The sequence below is a fragment of the Strigops habroptila genome, unplaced genomic scaffold, assembly GCF_004027225.2.
Source record: "Strigops habroptila isolate Jane unplaced genomic scaffold, bStrHab1.2.pri NW_022045637.1_ctg1, whole genome shotgun sequence".
Taxonomy (NCBI): domain Eukaryota; kingdom Metazoa; phylum Chordata; class Aves; order Psittaciformes; family Psittacidae; genus Strigops; species Strigops habroptila.
Genome location: NW_022651113.1, coordinates 1 through 18787, shown reverse-complemented (window position 1 = coordinate 18787; position 18787 = coordinate 1). Strand labels below are relative to the sequence as shown.

The window sequence follows — 18787 nt, the reverse complement described above, 5'->3', positions numbered from 1 at the left end:
CAAAACAACTAAGTGCTAAACAGGTACCAACCACAAGAAGCCCAACTTCCTGAGGTAGGAGTGTGAGCAGGAGAGCTTGAGGAGCTGGGGAATTTCACAGAAGAACTGCTCCACAACATTGCCTCGGCTGAGGGGCAGTGAAAATGTATTGGCTGTGTGCAGCAGAGCATAGAGAAACCCAGTGCCCCTGGGTTTCTCTGGCAGCTGCTGCCATGTGGACACAAGCTCTGCTGCCCAGGAGGGTCCCGTAGTGCAGGGGCTTGCAGATGGCCACGTAGCGGTCATAGGACATGATGGTGAGAAGGGCAAACTCTGCTGAAAAGAAGAAGAATACAAAGAAGACCTGTGCAGCACAACCTGTGTAGGAGATGGCCCTGGTGTTCCAGAGGGAATTGGCCATGGATTTGGGGACAGTGGTGGAGATGCAGCCCAGGTCCAGGAGGGAGAGGTTGAGCAGGAAGAAGTACATGGGGGTGTGGAGGTGCTGGTCGCAGGCTGTGCTGGTGATGATGAGGCCGTTGCCCAGGAGCGCAGCCAGGGAGATGCCCAGGAAGAGCCAGAAGTGCCAGAGCTGCAGCTCCCGCGTGTCTGCGAATGGCAGGAGGAGGAAGTGGGTGATGGAGCTGCCGTTGGACATCTGCTGCCTCTGGGCATGGGGCACTGTCAGAGGAGAAAAAGGCAGTGACAGATTAGGACAGGAGGGATGTCAGATACAGAAGTTGAATTTAGGCACTCACAACTCTAAAAACTTTTGGTCTGCAGAGGAGAGGCTCAGCATGACTCGGTCGCAATTGTCTCTGAGGTTGGTTGGTTTGTTTTCTCTGTATCAGTTCTGACAAGTGACTTTTTTAGCTATAAAATTTCTAATGTTTTGAAGGCAACTGTGAAGAGTCTCAGCATGGGACAGACAAAAGGGCTCAGCTGCCTGTGGGTTAGTGACTGCTCAAGATTGCTGCCGAGTCCATCACTCTGGTTCTCAGGTGCCCTGCACTTTCTAGAGAGACAGTCAGCTCCTTGCCCAGCAGAGCATGGCCAGCAGCCACCTCCAGTGCCAGACACCAAGAGAGCTGCCTGAAGGCACCCTCCCCAGGCCTGGGCTGCACTTTCCCCCCACTCCCTGCCCATGGCTCTGCTGCCTGGAGCTGTCCCTGCCAGGAGCTGCTGCTCTGTGCCCAGCTCTGCTCCCTCTCAGTGCTCCCAGAGCCCATGCCATGGGCTGTGTGCTCAGCTCTGCCCTGCACACCCCTCCCGGCAGCAGGGCTCTGCCCAGGGGCATCTCTGCCTGTGCAGGGGCTCAGGAGCACCTCAGACAAGTCCTCACAAGACTCTTGGTGCCTTCTCCAAAGCAGAGAAGTAAATTCCCAGCTCCCACTGCCCAACCTGCCAACCAAGAGTGAAAAACATCAAAGCCCAGAACCCTTCCTTCTAAGGCAAATGCTGCCTCAGTGTCTTTTAGAATGCAATATCGCCAGTGATGTGGAGCTCTAAGCAGCCCTGACCCACACAGCACCCTCTCAAGCACACAAGAACACTTTTCCTTCCCTGCCAGGGGTTGTTCCTTCCCGCCCAGCTTCTCCCCCAGTGCCGTGGGAAGCTCCCGGGCAGGCTGAGTGCTGACCCTGGCAGGCGGCAGAGTCCCTGCCCCGGCACACAGCCCCTGGGGTGCAGGGACCCTGCTCGCAAGGACAGCGCTGGGCACCCCTGGCTGCACACCCACATTCACACCCTGCAGCCAGCCCCGCGACAAGGGACCTGTCTTGTCCTGGCCCTCGCATGGTGCAGAGGGAAGCCCTGCTCTGCAGCACATCCTCCTCCTTATCTACACACAGAAACTAAGAGAGTCCTCCTGACAGATCCCATGGACTGTCCGAGGCAGCAGCTTGAGGAGATCCCTCCAGGAACTGCAGCTGCATTGCCCTGCACCCAGAGCCTTACCACACACAGGGCTGGGAAGGTTTCTCCTGCAGGCAGCTCTCAGCATCCTCCACTGCCAAGTGCCTTTAAGCTCTCTGAGGCTCGCAGGTCTGCCCTCGGTGCCTGCAGGCAGTGCCCCAGCCCTGCTCCTGGCCAGAGCTGTCTCTCTGCAGCGCTGCCCGCTTGCCAGCATCTCTCTGTGTCCCAGGAGCCCAGCCCAGCTCAGCAGCAGAGGCCCAGCCCAAGGTGGCACTGCCTCTGCCCCTCTGGGCTCCCTCCAGGGCTCCCTGGGGCTCCAGGGGAACACCATGGGAAACAGCCTGAAGCAAGCACTGATGTTCCCTCCCTCAGCTGGGAGAGAAACTTATTTCTGCAGTGTCGTTTCTCTGCTGAGAGACAGAGTTTGGTGTGAACAACAAGATTTTGTAGAATCATGGAATCATTTAGTTTGGAAAAGACCATTAAGAACATCAAGTCCAATCATTAACCAAACAATATCAAGCCCACCACTGATCCATGTCCACAACTGCCACATCTACATCTCTTTTAAGTACCTCCAGGGTTGGTGACAGAACCACTTCTGTGGGCAGCCTATTTCTTGTCCCATCATTAGACAGGACAGGCAGACCAGGACAGGCAGGGATCTCCTTTACCCCTGCTGAAGGAAGGGATTCAGCCTGGTTAGTTGAGGCATCTCCTCCTGGGACTGTAGCCCTGGGGCTGGAAGGGGACTCAGCTCCCTCCCAGGCTCACCACTAACTCACAGGAGGTGGGATTCCTCCTGCCTCTGATCAGGTCTTCATTAAAAAGGCACCTCCATGTGAGCTCCTTGTCTCAGCTCTCATGTCATTAACAGTGATGGGGGCCAGGAGGGAGGTGTCCATCTCCAGAGATGCAAATCTCTGGTGACATTTGGCATTACAGGGCTGGTCAAAATTACATGCAGGTAACAGAGACAGGTCGAAGATACGTGCAGGCTGATACAGAGACAGGACAGTATCTTTGAGAATATTCTTGTAGCACTCAGAGGCCTCAGCCATCAGTTGCTATTTAGAGATGCAAGTTCTGGCCCTACTGCCACCCATTAGCTGCAGGCATTGAGTGAACATAAAGTACATCACTGCAGGGTCTTTATTCTCTCCCTTAATAATTCAAGCAAGGAACAGCCCAAGCATTTTAACTGTGTGCCTGGGTCCATCTGGCCTTCAGAGACAGCATCCTCCAAGCACAGCAATGGGCCATAGCAAAACTTAGTCAAACAGGAAATCAAGGGCACCAAGATGCTTCTACTTCAGGAACAGTTAAAGAAGAAACCAGATAACAGAGGACCACTACTAAATAAAGCAAGAGTACATGCAGGCAGATCTCAGATAGCCTATCTCCTCTTTGCCTCAGTTCCCACCAGCAAGGTCTCCCAGGCCTTTGTGCTTTGAGGCAGGACTCTGGATGGGAAAGGGGAACAACCAGCGCTGGATGGGGATCAGGCCAGGGGTTACTTTGCAAACTACACCCTTACCAGTCCATGGGACCAAAGGGGCTGCATCCAAGGTGCTGAGAGAATGTTTTTCCCCAGGAGGTGCTGGTCTGTTCTTGTCCCAGGAAGAAAGGCACTGGACTCTGGGAGGCATAATTTAAAATGCTCTTCCTTAGATCTAGCACTGTAAGGGGAGAATTGCCATAGAATCATAGAATCATAGAATAGTAAGGGTTGGAAAGGACCTTAAGATCATCTAGTTCCAACCACCTTGCCATGGGCAGGGACACCTTGCACTAAACCATATCACTCAAGGCTCTCTACATCCTGGCCTTGAACACCACCAGGGATAGAGCACTCACAACTTCCTGGAGCAGCCCATTCCAGTGCCTCACCACCCTCACTGTAAAGAACTTCTTCCTTATATCTAATCTAAACTTCCCCTGTTTAAGTTTGAAGCCATTAACCCTTGTCCGACCACTCCAGTCCCTAAGGAAGAGTTCCTCCCCAGCATCCTTATAGGCCCCCTTCAGATACTGGAAGGCTGCTAGGAGGTCTCCACGCAGCCTTCTCTTCTCCAGGCTGAACAGCCCAAACTTTATCAGCCTGTCTTCACACGGGAGGTGCTCCAGCCCTCTTATCATCCTCGTGGCCTCCTCTGGACTTGCTCCAACAGCTCCATGTCCTTTTTATGTTGAGGACACCAGAACTGTACACAGTACTCCAAGTGAGGTCTCACAAGAGCAGAGTAGAGGGGCAGGATCACCTCCTTCGACCTGCTGGTCACGCTTCTTTTGATGCAGCCCAGGATATGGTTGGTTTCTGGGCTGCAAGCGCACACCGAAGCCAGCTCATGTTAAGCTTCTCATCAACCAACACCCCCAAGTCCTTCTCTGCAGGGCTGCTCTGAGTCTCTTCTCTGCCCAACCTGTAGCAGTGCCTGGGATTGCCCTGACCCAGGTGTAGGACCTTGCACTTGGCTTGGTTAAACTTCATAAGGTTGGTATTGGCCCACCTCACAAGTGTGTCCAGGTCCCTCTGGATGGCATCCCTTCCCTCCAGCGTATCAACCGAACCACACAGCTTGGTGTCATTGGCAAACTTGCTGAGGGCGCACTCAATCCCACTGTCCGTGTTGCCGACAAAGATGTTGAACAAGATCAGTCCCAACACCGACCCTTAAGGGACACCACTCGTTACTGTTTTCCAACTGGACATTGAGCTGTTGACCACAACTCTTTGCGTGTGGCCATCCAGCCAATTCTTTATCCACCAAGTGGTCCATGCATCACACCGATGTGTCTCCAATTTAGAGACAAGGATGTCATGCGGGACAGTGTCGAACGCTTTGCACAAGTCCAGGTAGATGATGTCGACTGCTCTGCCACTGTCCAGCAGTTCCGTAGCCCCATCATAGAAGGCCACCAAATTGGTCGGACACGATTTCTCCTTAGTGAAGCCGTGTTGGCTGTCACCAACCACCTCGTTGTTTTTCACCTGCCTTAGCATGCTTTCCAGGAGAATCTGCTCCAAGATTTTGCCAGGCACAGAGGTGACACTGGCTGGTCTGTAGTCCCCTGGGTCTTCCATTTTCCCCTTCTTGGAAATGGGGGTTATATTTCCCTTTTTCCAGTTGCTGGGAACTTCACCAGACTGCCGTGATTTTTCAAATAAGATGGACAGTGGCTCCTTTAGGACCTGCGGATGGTTTTCATCACATCCCGTGGACTTGCGCACATTCAAGTTCTTAAGATGATCTCGAACCTGATCCTCTCCTACAGTGGGCCTAAAAGGTCTTCATTCTCACAGTCCCTGCATCTGCCTTCCAAGATTTGGGCAGCGTGGTTAGAGCACTTGCCAGTGAAGACTGAGGCAAAGAAGTCATTAAGAACCTCAGCCTTCTCCAAATCCAGGGTAGCCAGTTCTCCCGATAGCTTCCAAGAGGGCCCACATTATCCCCGGTCTGTCTTTTGTTTGCTACATACCTATAGAAGCCCTTCCTGTTCTCTTTCACATCCCTTGCCAGACTCAATTCTAACCGGGCCTTAGCTTTCCTGACCTGGTCCCTAGCTTCCCGGATAATATCCCTGTATTCTTCCCAGGCCGCCTGTCCTCGCTTCCACCTTCTATAAGCTTCTTTTTTCCCTCTAAGTTTCCTCAGCAGCTCCTTATCCATCCATGGAGGTCTCCTGGCCCTCCTGCTGCACTTCCTTCTAGTCGGGACGCAACACTCCTGAGCTTGTAGCAGGTGATCCTTGAATATCAACCAGCAGTCTCGGGCCCCCCTGCCCTCTAGGACTATATCCCATGGAACCTTACTAAGCAGGTTCCTGAAGAGGCCAAAGTCTGCTCTCTTGAAATCCAGGGCAGTGAGCTTGCTGCATGCTCTTCTCACTGTCCTGAGGATCTCAAACTCGACCATCTCATGATCGCTACAGCCAAGGCTGCCCTGGAGTGTCACATTCCCCACCAGCCCCTCCCTGTTGGTGAGCATGAGGTCAAGCACGGCACCTCTCCTTGTTGGCTCCTCTATTGCTTGCAAGAGGAAGTTGTCTTCCACACAGTCAAGGAACCTCCTGGATTGCTTGTGCCAGGCCGTACCGTTCCTCCAACAGATGTCAGGATGGTTGAAGTCCCCCATGAGGACAAGGGCCTGTGAGCATGAGACTGCTCCTATTTGTCTCTAGAGCGCTTCATCCACAGAGTCCTCCTGATCAGGCAGTCTGTAAGAGATCCCCACAGTAATGTCCCCCATCGCTCTTCTCCCTTTGACCCTGACCCACAAGCTCTCTGTTGACTCATCACCTGTCCCCAGACAGAGGTCCATACTTTCCAGCCTATCACTGACATAAATAGCTACCCCTCTCCCCATCTGCCTGGCCTGTCTTTCCTAAAGAGCCTATAACCTTCCATTCCAACACTCCAGTCATAGGCGCCATCCCACCATGTTTCTGTGATCCCAAACCTTTGAGACAATTCAGGGACACCACAGAGAGTGTTCACTATTTCGAGAACAGTTAAAGGAGAAACAAAGATACTGTGTGGCCACAGCTGAATTTAGGAAGAGCAGGTACAGACAGATTTGAGATTCTCTATGTTCTCTTCTCCTCTGCCTCACCCAGTAAGGTCTCCCAGGCCTCCAGGCAGGACGCTGGAGGAAAAAAACCAGCAGTGCCCAAAACTTCACCCAAGAGGACTCTAACTGGTAGCACACTCCTCTCCAAAGGGAGTTTGTACCGGCTGTAGCTCCCCAGGTTACGCTTCCGGACTCTTTCAAAGACGGGTGCAACACTTGCTTTATCCTCTTGCACAAGAGACCACTGCCATTCCAGTGACCTTTTAAATAGCATATTCCAAAGACATATTGATCTTCCCCTGTAACTTCATTACCACTATTAGGCCTGTTATATGGTGTATATAAGTTCTATGCAAAGGCTCTTTCCTTTATTCTCCAATTTTCTCTTTCCCTTACTATGTGTTCTTTCAGATTCCTCTCACCTTTTACTTTGAGTTTCAGGGAGTAAAAGCTTGCCTGTCTTTCAGGAGTCTAATTGTCTCCTTAGAAAAACCCTTTATTTTGTTTATATCCATCTTTTTGTCTCTACGTACCTAAAATATTTCTCATGAGATTCCCTCTTGTTGAAAGGCAACCTCATTAGAGGCAGCTTGTATTGAGCAACTCTATCATGCTTTACTTTCCTTTTCTTAACAATAGGAACAATCCTTGTGGGCCTGTGTGCAGGCAGTTCTCTAAGGAGAGCAGGTGGGACATGGTGCAATGGAGCTGTAACATCCAGCTACAGACTTCAATGGAGAAGTCTGATGTAAGGAAAAGTCATGCAAGTCCCAGGGGGGCAAGGAGGAAAATGTCAGGGTTGGGGAGATGAGGAGCAAGGTTGCCCATACAGTGTCAGACCTCAAGAGACTGCTTTTCTACTTATCAGTCCAGACATCCTGAGGAGACACTCTGCATCATTATCACTTGGAGAATGCTGCTATTGCCTCTTCTCTAAAGTAATAAAGTAGTCCCTTTACAATAAAAAATATTCTTTATTAGCTACACTTCCAAGTCTTTCTCTTTAATTACACTATGGAGCAGCTCCAATGAGCTGTACAAGTTGTGAAGTTTTGAAGGAAATTAGAAAGTGACAAACAGCTCATTAGGGCATCTGGGGCTCATTACATCAACTTCAGATGCTGAGAGAAGACTGAAGAAACCACTCAAGAAGTCAAAGTGAGAAGAAAAACTCAAAGTACTTTGAAGCACTAATGGGCCCCCTGAGGCCATTTCTGACACTGCCTCCCCAGGGACTCATTAGAGCACATCACTGGAGGCTGTGGTTGCAGGCAGGCAAAGGCACTGGGCAGGAGGCTGCAACACTGTGAAAACCCTTTGGTTTGTTTTATGAAGGAGAAAGGCCAAGCCCTCCCACCCCAGGCCCTGGGAAGGCAGATCCTGAGACCCTCAAAATGAAGTTCCATCTCACCAGCCTTGGCAGCAGAGGCAACCATTCAAGCAGGTGCATGTTACTACTGTAGCAGCCTGAGGCTCCACTTCACAGGGCTAAATAAACCCAGGACCTTCAGCCTCTCTTCACAGGCTCCAAACCCTATTTGGCAGAGCTCTTCTCCAGTCTTTTCAATTCCTCCCCAGTCCTTTTCCAAGTTCTCAGGAAACTCTCTGATGGCTTTGGCCTTTCCAAGGTGAGAGAGATCTCACAATGACACAAGCCAGCTCAACCACCATCTCACTTCCCTTTTCCACACCAAAAGCCTTCACCATATCCTGCATATCCTCAGAAGTGCCAGGGACACCGCATTCACCTGTTCTGGTCCTCTGGGCTGGTTCAAAAGAGAACCTGAAGGGATTTCTTCCAGCAGGCCAACGGCTCCCATGGGGTCCCTGTTCAGCTCACAGCTTTCCTGAGCACTTTTCTCAGTGCCTGCTTCCCCTCAACATTTCTGGTCCACAGGCTGCAGATGAGGGGATTGAACAGGGATGGGAGAATGGTGTAGAAAAAGGGCATGAGCAGAGCAGATATTGATGGAGAATGAATCCTCCAGTGCTGTAGGTGACCATCTAAACCAGCACCTAAACCAGTGAAGAGAGGTCGACACCTCAGTGAGATTCACTCTGTGCAAGGACTGAGGAGTCCTGGGCAGGGAAGAGTTTGGGGCACGCAGCTCTGTGCAGGACACAAATGATCTTGCTTCAATGCCTGGAGGCCTGTCAGACGTCACTTAATGGCTATGGACATGAAAGTCTATCTACAAATATACACACACGTTTCCATCAGCTCAATCACTTGAGCACTTTTAAGAAATGCCAGTGTTTTCCCACCAGGACAGAATGGGAATTTCCAGGAAGTGCACTAATGGCAAGAGAAGAAATCTTGATCTTCCCCTGTATTTGTATTACCATCACTCTCTCTTTCTCGTCATGAAATTTTTCCCACCTCTCCTGATCAAATGGCCATGTCTAAGGACATCTTTCCAGCAGACCATCTGGACATGTGCCCTTCCCATTGCTCTCAGGTTTCCTCCTCCACTTGCTCTTTGGCCATTCAGATCCTCTCAACTCTCTGGCTTCTGCTTTGAGCTGCAGGGAGTTAGAAACTTGCCCCTTCTTTCAGAAGCATGATTAACTCTCTGGTCAACACCTTAATTGTATTTATGTCTCTCCTGTCTTATCTCTGTTTGAAACTGTTCTGTGCAAATCCCTTGAGCAAGGTGGATCACATTAGATGCTGCTTGGACTTAATATATAAATATATTTTTATATTTATATATTTATATATTTATTATATATTATAATATATAATATATATACCAACATACATACCAATACATATTTATTGTATATTAATATACTTTCATTATATGAATATAAATAAATAATATAAATGTATTTATATATAGTAATATATAATGTATAACTGTATTAATAAATTAATAAAATTTCATATTAAAATATTAATAAATGTATTAATATATAAATGTATTAATGTATATAAATGTATTAATATATAACATATAATATATAATGTATAATCTGTAATATAATATATAATAATTATGTATAATATTTAATATATTGTATAAGATATATAGTACTATATATTAATAATATAATATAGTTAATGTATATAATTATAATGTATAATTATATAACATATATAATAATAACACTGAAACTGTTAAATTGTAAAAGAGACACTTTGTCTTTCTGAAAAAACAGCAAAAAATGCTGACGTATTTGGAGAACCAAAGAGCTTATTTAATCAGAGCAGAAACTGCGGATGCTTAAGCTAAAAGGTAACTAAAGGACAAGCGATGAAGAAGAAGGAAAGACCATCCGAGGGTGTAACCAACCACCAGCGGGACTGAAGTTCCAGTCACAGGACAATAGGTGGCAACAGAGACCGTGAAATAACGAACTTCATGTCTATGGACCCAGCTCTTGCAATAGGGGGACACGCAAAGTAATTCTCGGCAAGTTTCTGTATATGTATTAAGTAAGAAAATATAAACTATGTACTGATGAACGCACTGATATGACTGGGGGGCACTTGCGGAACTAATGTTTGTGGGTGGTTTAAGCTTTATTTGTGTGTGAAGTTATTCCAACCACAGCAACAAGGAGAGAAGCTGCTGCAGTGCCAGCCACAGCAATGCGGCTACTCCAATGTGGGAGACCGACACTGCGGCTACTCCAACGTCACTGATAAGCAGTGAGGCTTCTCCAACCCAAGCCACAAGCACTGCAGGTACTCCAAGTACTGCGACAGGCACATGGGCTGCTCGAACACTAAGGCCAGGCACTGTGGCTACTACAACCCCGTCAACATGCACGGCAGCTAATCCAACTCCAACCACAAGCACTGCAGCTACTGCAGTGCCAGCCACAAGCGCTGCAGCCTGTCCAACACCAGTAACACACACTGCTGCTACTCCAACCCATCAACAAGCAGTGAGGCTTCTCTAACCCAAGCCATAAGAACTGTGACTACTCCAAGCAGGGCGATAGGTACATCAGTTACTCCAACACCAAGGACAGGCACTGTGACTTCTACAACTCCAGCAATATGTACTGCAGGAATTCCAACCCTGGCAACAAGCACTGCAGCTACTTCAGTGCCAGCCACCACTGCAGCTACTCCAACCCATCGACAAGCAGTGAGGCTTCTCCAACCCGAACCACAAGCACTGTGTCTACTCCAAGCACAGCGGCAGTCACATCGCCTACTCCAAGACCAAGGACAGGCACTGTGGCTATTCCAACCCCAGCAACAAGCACTGCGGCTTCTCCAGCCCCAGTGACAGGCACTGCAGCTACTCCAATCCCGGCAGCAGGCACTGCAGCTGAACTAAAGAACCAGCGTGTGCCGTTATCAGTTGCTCCTGTCCAGGGTGTTGGAAGAGCCCTGAGCAACGACCAGCGTTGAACAACTGAACCAGGAGATAGTTCCTGCAGTGGCCCTTGGGCCAGTCTGCCCTGGGCAAGATATGAAACATGCTCTGCCACTGCAGCGGGGAGAATGGTGCATGTAAAGAATGTGCTGGGGAAACCAGTGTGGGGTATTCCTGCCTCAGGCAAAGGCAAACTCAGTCAGGGGATGGCTTCTGCTCAAGGACCTGGGTGCATGTGGTGGGTGATGCGGGAAGATGGGCAAGTCCCGTCTGTGCCTCTACATTTTCTACTTGTCAGGTGCTAAAAGCCAATCTTTGGCAGTAGTGCAGGATTCTCCTGCATTAACAATTCTCTTTCAACTCTGTGGTATCTGCAGTGACAAGGTATTTGTTGGGTTAGTGCTTGGGTTTAAATAGGTCTTCCAAATAATTATTTCACTTTGAAGAGATACATTTCTAGCACTAGTGGATGTGAAGGTTTGAATGGCTGTGCTTTGTAGTGATGTGAAGCGATGAAATGTTTGTACTAGAAATGTTTAATACACTAATTTTAAAAGGTTCTGGAGGTGGATCTCCTGCAGTGCCGCACTGTCAGTTGACACGTGCGGGTCATACATAGAAAGAAGTAAGTTCTGTGATCAGACGTTTTTAGCTGTATTCTTGTTAATGAGACCTGGGTTTGTTTTACCTTGAGGATGTTCTTTTCTCCTCTGCTTGGGCAGCAGCATCGCAGCAATCTGCAATAAATGGCTTTTTTCACTGCAATGTGTGTTAATTTTCTGTTTGTGGTTTAATGACAAATGATGAAGTGTCCCCATTGAAAGAAAGGCTTCATGTTTCGGTCGTTGGTGCTGACACTTTTACCAACAAATGGAGCTACACAAAGGTAGATTGAGATGAGCTCTCAGGCAGAAGTTCTTCCCTGTGAGGCTGGTGGGACACTGGCAGAGGGTGCCCAGAGAAGCTGTGGCTGCCCCATCCCTGGCAGTGTTCAAGGCCAGGTTGGACACAGGGGCTTGGAGCACCGTGCTCCAGTGGAAGGTATCCCTGCCCGTGGCAGGGGCTGGAGCTGGAGGAGCTTTAAGGCGCCTTCCCCCCAACCCCTCCCGTGCCTCTGGGGTTCCATGAGGGGCAACTGCTCCATGAGGAAAGGCCCCGCCCCGCCCCGCACGGGGTCCCGCTGCACACCCCCTCTGCCGCGGCAGGCTGCGCCGTGCGCATGCGCCGGAGCCCGGACTACAGCTCCCAGCGTGCCCCGCGCGGGGGAGCCGCGCGCTGATTGGCTGCGGTGGAGGCGGGCCCGGGGCGCGCGGCGGAGCGGGGCTGGGGGGGGGCTGCAGAGCCCGGGGGGCGGGGCTGGGGGTCTGCGGACCCCCGAGGCTCTGGGCAGTGGGGCCGGGTGCTCCCGGGGTGCTGGGGAATGCGGGGGGCGGGTGTGAGCACTGGGCAGTGGGGCTGGGAGGTGCCTGGGAGGATGGGGTGCTGGGAACCCGGCACGGGGGGGGGGATTTGGCCACGGTGACCCCTAAAGCACCCCCAGAGCATCCTCAGGACCCACAGAGCATCCCGGGGGTACCCCTAGAGAATGCCAGGGAAGGCCTGGAGCACCTCCAGAGCACCCCATGGACGCCACCAGAGGCCCATAGCATCCCAGGAACCCCTCCATGGCACCCCTGGATACACCCCAAGGATCCCCCCCAGACTCTTGAGGACCCCAGGACCCCCCCAGGGACCCTTAAAGCCCCTTAGGCCCCCCCAGGATCCTGAGCTGCTCAAGGCCATGGGGCACAGCCAATATCCCCTACACTCCAGAGCCTCCCAGGAGCACCCGGGGACCTACCAGCACCCCCGACCTGCTCGAGGAGGTAGAGCACGGCCGACACCTCCTGCACCCTCCCGGCGATCTGCTCAGGGCTGTCGGAGCCCTAGGCCTTGTCGGCCATCTCGCGGTACAGGGCCATCTGCCACTGCATGGGGGGACACGGGGCCATGGGGATGTGCTGGGGACCATGGGGACATGATGGGGCACATCGGGAACATTGGGACACAGGCATCATGATGACCATGGGGACATGGGGACCACAGGAGTGGCTGATTCTGGAACACCCCATGTTCAGGTGTGCGAGGCCACAGAACTCCACGGAACCCGTCACTGGAGGCACCAGGAGATGACAACTGCCCCACGAAACACAAGCTACTGGTGGAGCAGGCAACAGCAGCTTCCCTGGTGATTCCCGTCTTGGTGTCTTGGTGCCGGTGACGCCTGTGGACACACGAGCGTGGAACAAGGTGGGTGGCGATTGCGTTCTTTGGGTGCTTTAGGAGTTCCCAAGAACACCTCAAGTGACTTCACCAGAGTCGCTGCTTTGGACTCGGTGTGCGAGTTCCGCTGGCTGAGCCGGCAGCCGAGTGCTCCGGCTGCCTGAAATCCTGGGATCTCCCTTCATTTCTTTTGGGGAGAACAAGGGCCTGTGGGGATGGGACAAGGGGGAACGGCTTTAACCTGACAGAGAGGGGAGATGAGATCTAAGGCAGAAGTTCTTCCCTGTGAGGGTGCTGAGGCGCTGGCACAGGGTGCCCAGAGAAGCTGTGGCTGCCCCATCCCTGGCAGTGTTCAATATGACAGTGCTGTGCCACAAAGGGGACGCTCCCAGGCCTGGCCGATGGATCTCTGTGTCGCGGCCCCATTGTGAGGTGTCCCAGGATATATCCTGCCGGCGGGGCCAGCCCAGCCCCAGACCCGCTGCTGGTCGCAGACGAGGGCTCGTGGTGTTGATCCCAGCCCTGAGCCTCGTGTGCTGCCAACCGCAGCCAGGCCCTGCCCCGCCATGGCGCCGCTGCTGCTGGTGCTGCTGCTGCTGGGCATGGCCCCCGGCCTGGGCCGGCCCCTGGAGCCCTGCCCGGGGCCCTGCCGCTGCCGCGGGCGCCGGCTGGACTGCAGCCGCGCTGCCCTGGCCAGCGTGCCCCCGGCCACCCACCGACGGCCCTTCTCCGTGCTGTGAGTGCCCCACAGCTCCGGGCGCTGCCCCGGGACACCCCGAGAGCGGCTGCCGGGGACACGCTGCGTGTGGGGGGCTGATGGGCAGCGCCGAGGGGGCAGCTCCAGGCCAGCCCCGCGGCCACCCCACAGCCCGGGGGCAGAGGAAGGGCTTGTGCTGGGGGTGACGCTGCCAATGGCTTCTCTGCAGGGATTTCACTGGGAACGCGCTCACTCTCATCTCCCCGCAGGCGTGGAAGGGATACCCGTGGGCTGAGAAGCTGTGAGTATCCACCAGTGTCTGACATGGCACAGGGGTTCCGGGATTCCCATCCCTCCGCCTGGCTGTCGAGCCGAGGCTGTGCTGAGCGCCACACCAGTGCTCGCCATGTGGAGCCGAGGCCGAGCTGCTCAGCAAGGAGGGGTGTGAATCCCCAGGGCTGCTCCATGGCGAGAAGTGCCCTGGGCTCTGTCCCTCCCGCCCCACAGGGCCATCCCTGGGCCCGTGGAACCCGTGCTCGGGCTGCAGTCGGTGTCAGCAGGCCGGGAGCAAGCGCCTGCTCCTGCCATGAGTGTGATGAGCCCTGGCAGGACTCAGAGAGATGCTGCAGTGACGCTGCTGCAGGGTTGTTCTCCCCAACAGCTCCATTACCCCTGGAGAGCTGCCGGTGCCACTGTCCGTGTCCGTCTGTCTCTTGCAGAGTCCTCCAGGACAACAGCCTGCAGGCAGTGAAGAGGCGCTCGCTGGAGGGGCTGCTCCTGCTGAGGCACCTGTACGTATTCCCCCTGCCCATGGCGGTGGGCACAGCCTCCCCCTGTCCTGGCCCAGGCAGCGAATTCAGGCTGGGACAAGGAACCTTTTGGTTTCTAGAGCCAGGCCAGGGGACTCCTGCACACATCTCGGAGCAGAGCTGTGCAGGAAGGTGACGTTTAGGTCACGCCTTCATCGTCCCCTTTCCAGACATCCACCTTCTTGGGTTTGTGTCTTTAATAGGGTCCCTTTAGCACCACTTGCTGCTGAGTGTGGTGTAGGAGGGAGGAGCCGAGAGAAATAGTCCCATGTTGGTCACACCTGGTTACAGCCTGTCCCTGAGGCCTCACACACGAGGTGCCCTTGGGGCCTGCATAAAGAACCTGCTCTGTTACCAGAGAGGAAAATCAGCTCTCAAATACGTCTGGTGGGATCAGAGCTGGGAAAAACCTCTCTGAGCTGCAGCCACCTCGGTCAGGAGTGTGAGCCCCCGTTACACACCACTGCAAGCCAGTGTCAGAGAGAAACCCCACCTGAAATCAGAGCTGTGGAACATCTGTGCTGCGAGTGTCAAAGCGCATGAAAGGAAACAGCACAGTGCAAATGTCACCAACGTTTTGTGTTCTCCTGTTAACAGGGATTTATCTTACAACATAATCCAGTCGATCGAGGCGCGTGCTTTTGAGAACCTTCCTTTCTTGGAGACAATGTGAGTTATGGAAGTTTCTTCCTGCTGTCTTTGGTGAAGTCTGTTTGCATTTAGAACCTTCTGGTGCTGGAAAATGCTCCCATTATTTTTAGAACAAGGACTCCAATTTCTCCTGCTCAAAGAGCAGCCGAGCTCAGGAGCTCAGGGCAAGGCTGGGTGGCCACACCAGGATGGGGGCCATGGTGTGCTTGTGCAAACACAGCCAGAATAGAAGCCATGTCTTGAGGCTTGCTGTGTCCTGGAGCAGAAAGAGATGCAGCACACGTGCACTTCATCTCCTCTCCTGGACAGGTTAACAAACACCAAGAGAGAAAGTGGCAGTTTCCTCCCAGTTCCCCCTTGGATGTGGCTGTTTCCTACCAATCAGTGCTGCTTTGCTTCCGCTTCCTGTGGGTCAGACCCGAGTCATTTCTGTGGTCTCCTTCTTCCCCAGAAACCTGGAGGGAAATCTCATCACCGATATCCGGAACGACACCTTCCGGGCATGGCATGGGATGCAATTCCTCCAGACACTGTGAGTGTTCCAAGGGGTAAGGGTAGCTCAGAGTAGTGGCACTTGTCACTGAGTTCTGCTCAGCTCTTACCCCAAATAGGCGGCAGAAGAAATGCTGAAGGACAATTCCAGCAGGCCACAGCTTTGCCTGGCTGGGTGCAGGAACAGAGACAAAGCTCATGGACAGTCGGAATGTTAGAAAATAGGGAAAGTAAGAGTCCAAGATAGCATCAAAGTGCTGGTGGAGGGAAGCCACGAGAAGGTGTGAGCTGAGGAGGAAAGAAAGAGCTGTTGTGTTTTCCAGAAGCAGCACTTCTGGGCTTTTGCTCTCTGAGCTGGAGATAGTCAGGACCTGATGTGTGTTGTGAAACAGCCCATCAGCATCTGCCCCGGCCTTGAGCCTTCATCCCAGGCCCTTCCTCACACACGTAGCACTGAGCCCCTGCCCAGTGCTCCCGTCCTGCACCCCCCGCTCACATGGGGTGTTGGTTCATTTCAGGATCCTGAGCCGTAACCCACTGTCCATTATCGAGGACACATGGTTCTTCAAGCTGCCTTCAGTCACCCATCTGTAAGTACGGACTCCTTGTTAACAGCTCCGCAAGCAGCAGGGACTGGGCTTGTTCCCAGAGCAGAGGCTGGTGCCGCCACCTCAAATGTAATGTGTTTATTCAAACCCTTGCAGGGACCTGAGTGCCACACGAGTGACTCGGCAGACACTGCTCATGCTGCTGCTGAGAACATCCCGCTTGGAAACACTGTGAGTGTGCAGGGGCCGGCTCCCACCTCCAGCGGATCCCAACTGCGTGGACAAGGGGTCTGCGTGGGTTGGACTCGCTGCCCTGGGTCGAGATGCTGAGTGTTTGTCCACAACCTCTGTTCTTTAGCAAGCTGTCCAACGACACAGCCTGCTGCCTCTGCCAGCACAAGCACAGCACCGAGACCCCGTGCAGGACCCTCAGCTTCAACTGCGCGAGCGTGTGCAGCACCAGCGCTCCCCGCTGCGGTAACTGCCCCACAGCCCTGCCCGTGTCCCCCAGCTACAGCGAACCCTCTGAGCCTGGGTCTGGCAGAAAGCTTCTTGTCTCTGATGTGCTCTTGGTGTGTTACAGCTCCTCTGGCAGAGACACCAGGACACCTAACGGGACCGGTGGCACTCAGGAAGGGGAGCAGCAGCTCCGTGTTGAAGGTCCAGCCCAAGGAACCTTTGCTCAGGGAGCAGAGAACCATCACGCTCGCGGTTGTCCTGAGCCTGACCAGCCCTGATGCGTCGGCACCTTCCCCTCAGCAGCTCTCGAGGCAGGAGGGCAACACTGCCAAGGAGCTGATGCTGATGCTGCAGAACCTTCAGCACAGGGGCTGGAGCAGCTCCATTGACACCAGGAGGTTCTATTTTCTGGCAGAGGGGCTTGTGGCACAGCTGAAGAACAAGCTGCACAAGGCCATGAGCACCCTGACTGTGAAAAGCCCCAGCACAGCCCGGCCACTGCAGAGGGATGAGGGGCAGGAGGTGCCAGCAGGAGAGGGAGGAAGAGGCACAGGCTGGGAACAGCGTGAGCCTCTCTTGGACTTGACCCGGGCAGAATCCACCCTTTTGGAAGCGGCCCGGAGGCTGAACATCAGCGACATCCTGCCCGTGTCCAGCCACCAGAGAGCACCCACCGCTCCTGCGGCACAGCCCCCTGCACAGTACCCAGCAGAGGGCCCGCATCTGGCCCGGTCGGGCGAGAGCCAAGATGACTCCGCTGCCGTCGAACAGACCAACGTGGCTGACAGAATGGAGGACGAGGAGGGTGCAGAAGACCAGGAGGAAGCACCAGCTCCAACTCAGGGCTCTGCTGAGACCAACGAGGAGCAGGAGCAGCAGGACATTGATGGGACAGTGGGCAGTGAGGACGCAGAGGAAGACCCCACAGCAGCAGAGGGTGCAGCAGAGGAGAGAATGAGCACAATCCAGCGTTTCTTCTTTACTCTGCTGTCTAACAACAGCCCCCCTGCTGCCAGCAGCGCACCAGAGGACACAGCTGCAGCGGAGCGTTCCTCTGGGGGCGGGCACCCACTCACTGCCCCTGCAGGCACCACAACACATGGGCAGCACCAGGACCAGGAACCCCCTGTCCCGACGGCACCGGGCAGCTCCAGCGCCCCGGGCGGTGCGGCCACGCGAGGAGCCACCTTCGACGCCCTGCTCAGCCGCCACCTGCACTTGCTGGTGCCAGACCGAGCCCTGCGCAGGTTCATGGCACACGTGGCTCGAGCCCTGCGCGGGGACTGCGGCCTGCCCCAGCTCCAGCCAGCCTGCGCCAAGATGGTCTCGAGGATGGGGCTGCTCCTGAAGCTGCTCAGCGAGAGGCAGCGTGACCCAGAGCCCTCTGACCTCCTGGAGCAGTGTGTGCGGGAGGAGGACGCCGGCACCTCGCCTCCCCGTGCCCAGGTCCAGGCCAGAGAGATGGGCAGCGAGTTGGCAGAGACGGTAGGAGAGAGCCGGGGCAATGCTGCCTGTGTGTGTCTGGGCAGCGGGGAATGGAAGGGGCCTCCCTTTCATCTCCCTCTCCCCCTCCCCTCCCCTCCCCTCCATCCTGATGTTCTCTCCTTTTCCCCCAGGAAATGGCCAAGCACGCCTCTGGCCACAGGCTCCTGCTGGCACTCTCACTGTCCTTCCTCATCTTGTGTGTTATTGTCCTGGTGCTGTGCTGCTTCAAGGTGAGCCAAGGACTTGCTTGGCAGAGCGCTGCCAGCCAAGCCCTGGGGCTGGAGTGCACAGGGGCTGTGGCTCCCTCTCATCACAGCCTCTGCCATCAGCCCTTCCCGGGCTTTATCCCACAATCCCTTGCCCCGAGTGTCCCCTCCCTGGCTCCTCTCCTGGCCTTGCTCTGCTACAGCACCCACTGCTTCAGCCATGCAGCAATGCCCCTGCTCCCTGCCCTGAGCCCTGAGTTCCATGAGGAAATCCCCATGTTCTGAGTCTCTATCTCTCCATCACCAGGTTTGCGCCAGGAAAGGTGCCGAGGATTCGCAAGGCAGCAGCGGCTGTGGCTTGAAGAGGTAACTCCTGCCTG

The 18787-nt window shown here is 53.9% G+C and overlaps 1 protein-coding gene and 2 long non-coding RNA genes across 3 annotated transcripts; 2 read left to right on the top strand and 1 right to left on the bottom strand.

Moving 5' to 3' along the window:
* Positions 1 to 299: 299 nt before the first annotated feature.
* Positions 300 to 10707, bottom strand: LOC115603534. Its single transcript, XR_003989895.1, has 4 exons — positions 10671 to 10707; positions 10091 to 10254; positions 7539 to 7544; positions 300 to 310 (listed from the first exon to the last, which is right to left on the bottom strand). It is a non-coding gene; the product is annotated as an uncharacterized LOC115603534 (long non-coding RNA).
* Positions 10121 to 11563, top strand: LOC115603533. The gene is made up of 2 exons (XR_003989894.1): positions 10121 to 10155; positions 10246 to 11563. It is a non-coding gene; the product is annotated as an uncharacterized LOC115603533 (long non-coding RNA).
* Positions 11564 to 13655: 2092 nt separating this feature from the next.
* LOC115603532 (leucine-rich repeat-containing protein 37A3-like) lies at positions 13656 to 18787 on the top strand. The gene is made up of 11 exons (XM_030475463.1): positions 13656 to 13796; positions 13987 to 14058; positions 14477 to 14548; positions 15164 to 15235; positions 15669 to 15749; positions 16228 to 16299; positions 16414 to 16488; positions 16616 to 16734; positions 16841 to 18201; positions 18333 to 18431; positions 18715 to 18787. Exons 1-11 carry the CDS (start codon positions 13663 to 13665, stop codon positions 18775 to 18777), a joined length of 2220 nt encoding a protein of 739 aa, XP_030331323.1. The 5' UTR covers positions 13656 to 13662; the 3' UTR covers positions 18778 to 18787.